The sequence below is a fragment of the Etheostoma cragini genome, chromosome 15, assembly GCF_013103735.1.
Source record: "Etheostoma cragini isolate CJK2018 chromosome 15, CSU_Ecrag_1.0, whole genome shotgun sequence".
NCBI classification, from domain to species: Eukaryota; Metazoa; Chordata; class Actinopteri; order Perciformes; family Percidae; genus Etheostoma; species Etheostoma cragini.
In genome coordinates, this window is record NC_048421.1 from 1,287,448 (window position 1) to 1,288,650 (window position 1,203).

The 1,203-nt window shown below is 47.1% G+C and overlaps 1 protein-coding gene across 1 annotated transcript in view; it reads left to right on the plus strand.

Moving 5' to 3' along the window:
• Window positions 1-684, plus strand: part of LOC117958114 (protein Wiz-like) — a gene marked incomplete at its 5' end in the record, with an annotated part of 26,409 nt that extends 25,725 nt beyond the window's left edge. The window contains one exon of the mRNA XM_034894374.1: window positions 307-684. Coding sequence (XP_034750265.1) covers window positions 307-684 — 378 coding nt within the window. The remainder of the gene's footprint in view (window positions 1-306) is intronic.
• Window positions 685-1,203: the final 519 nt, after the last annotated feature.

Here is a 1,203-nt window from a genome sequence, read left to right on the forward strand (position 1 = left end):
AGTTATTTATTTATTTATATATATATATATATATATATATATATATATATAGATAGATCGTTATCCTGTCTGCAGGACGTGCAGGAAAGAAGTTGCTGCTAAAGGCATTTTTTAAAACACCTTGATAATTAACAGACACTAAATATTGATGATTTATTTGTCATTATGAGTGATTCTGATGAATGAATGTTATAAATTAAATTATAAATGCTGATACAATAGATCAGGAAATGCCTAATATCGACGACCCTGTGAATGTAACAGCGTCTCTTGTTGATGTAATGCCTCTTCTCGTCCCTCTTCCAGAAGAGCACCTCTCCTCTCACTGCATCAGCGGATCCTGACCACCTCCTCCCCATCTCACTGCAGAAGGCCTCCTCTTCCTCCTCCTCCTCCTCCTCCTCCTCCCACTGGTCTTCTTCGTTGGCCCTGAGCCTGGTGCGGCCGCGGAGCTGCGACGTCAGCCAGGGCTCGTCCGCGGCCGCCGACGGTGACTCCGGCGCCGGCCTCCACGCCCCGCTCAGCCCCGGCCCGGCGAGGCTCGCCGCCGGCCTCCCGCTCCAAGCTCAGGTGGCTCGCAGCGAGCTGAACGTCCGCCTGCCCAGAGGTACGTCACGCTACCACGTTTTGATTTCGCTCCAGCGACACGGTCGGATAGGCTACGTGTCGTTGCTGTCCGGCTGAAATGGAAATCGTTGCTTTTAACGGGAAACTGAAAAAAAAAACTGACATTTTATTCTCCATTTATTCTCAAAAAGAAGTCTAATTACTGATATTTAGCAAAAACCCACACACAGTGAAGATAATACGTTTTTGAACAACCTGCCATTTTGCAAGTTCTCCCACTTAACAACCTCAAACAGGTACATCTAATTTAGGATAATCGTTTCCTCCTCCTATCTAAGGTATCGTTTCCTCCTCCTCTCTAAGGTATCGTTTCCTCCTCCTCTCTAAGGTATCGTTTCCTCCTCCTCTCTAAGGTATCGTTTCCTCCTCCTCTCTAAGGTATCGTTTCCTCCTCTCTCTAAGGTATCGTTTCCTCCTCCTCTCTAAGGTATCGTTTCCTCCTCCTCTCTAAGGTATCGTTTCCTCCTCCTCTCTAAGGTATCGTTTCCTCCTCCTCCTCTCTAAGGTATCGTTTCCTCCTCCTCCTCTCTAAGGTATCGTTTCCTCCTCCTCTCTAAGGTATCGTTTCCTCCTCCT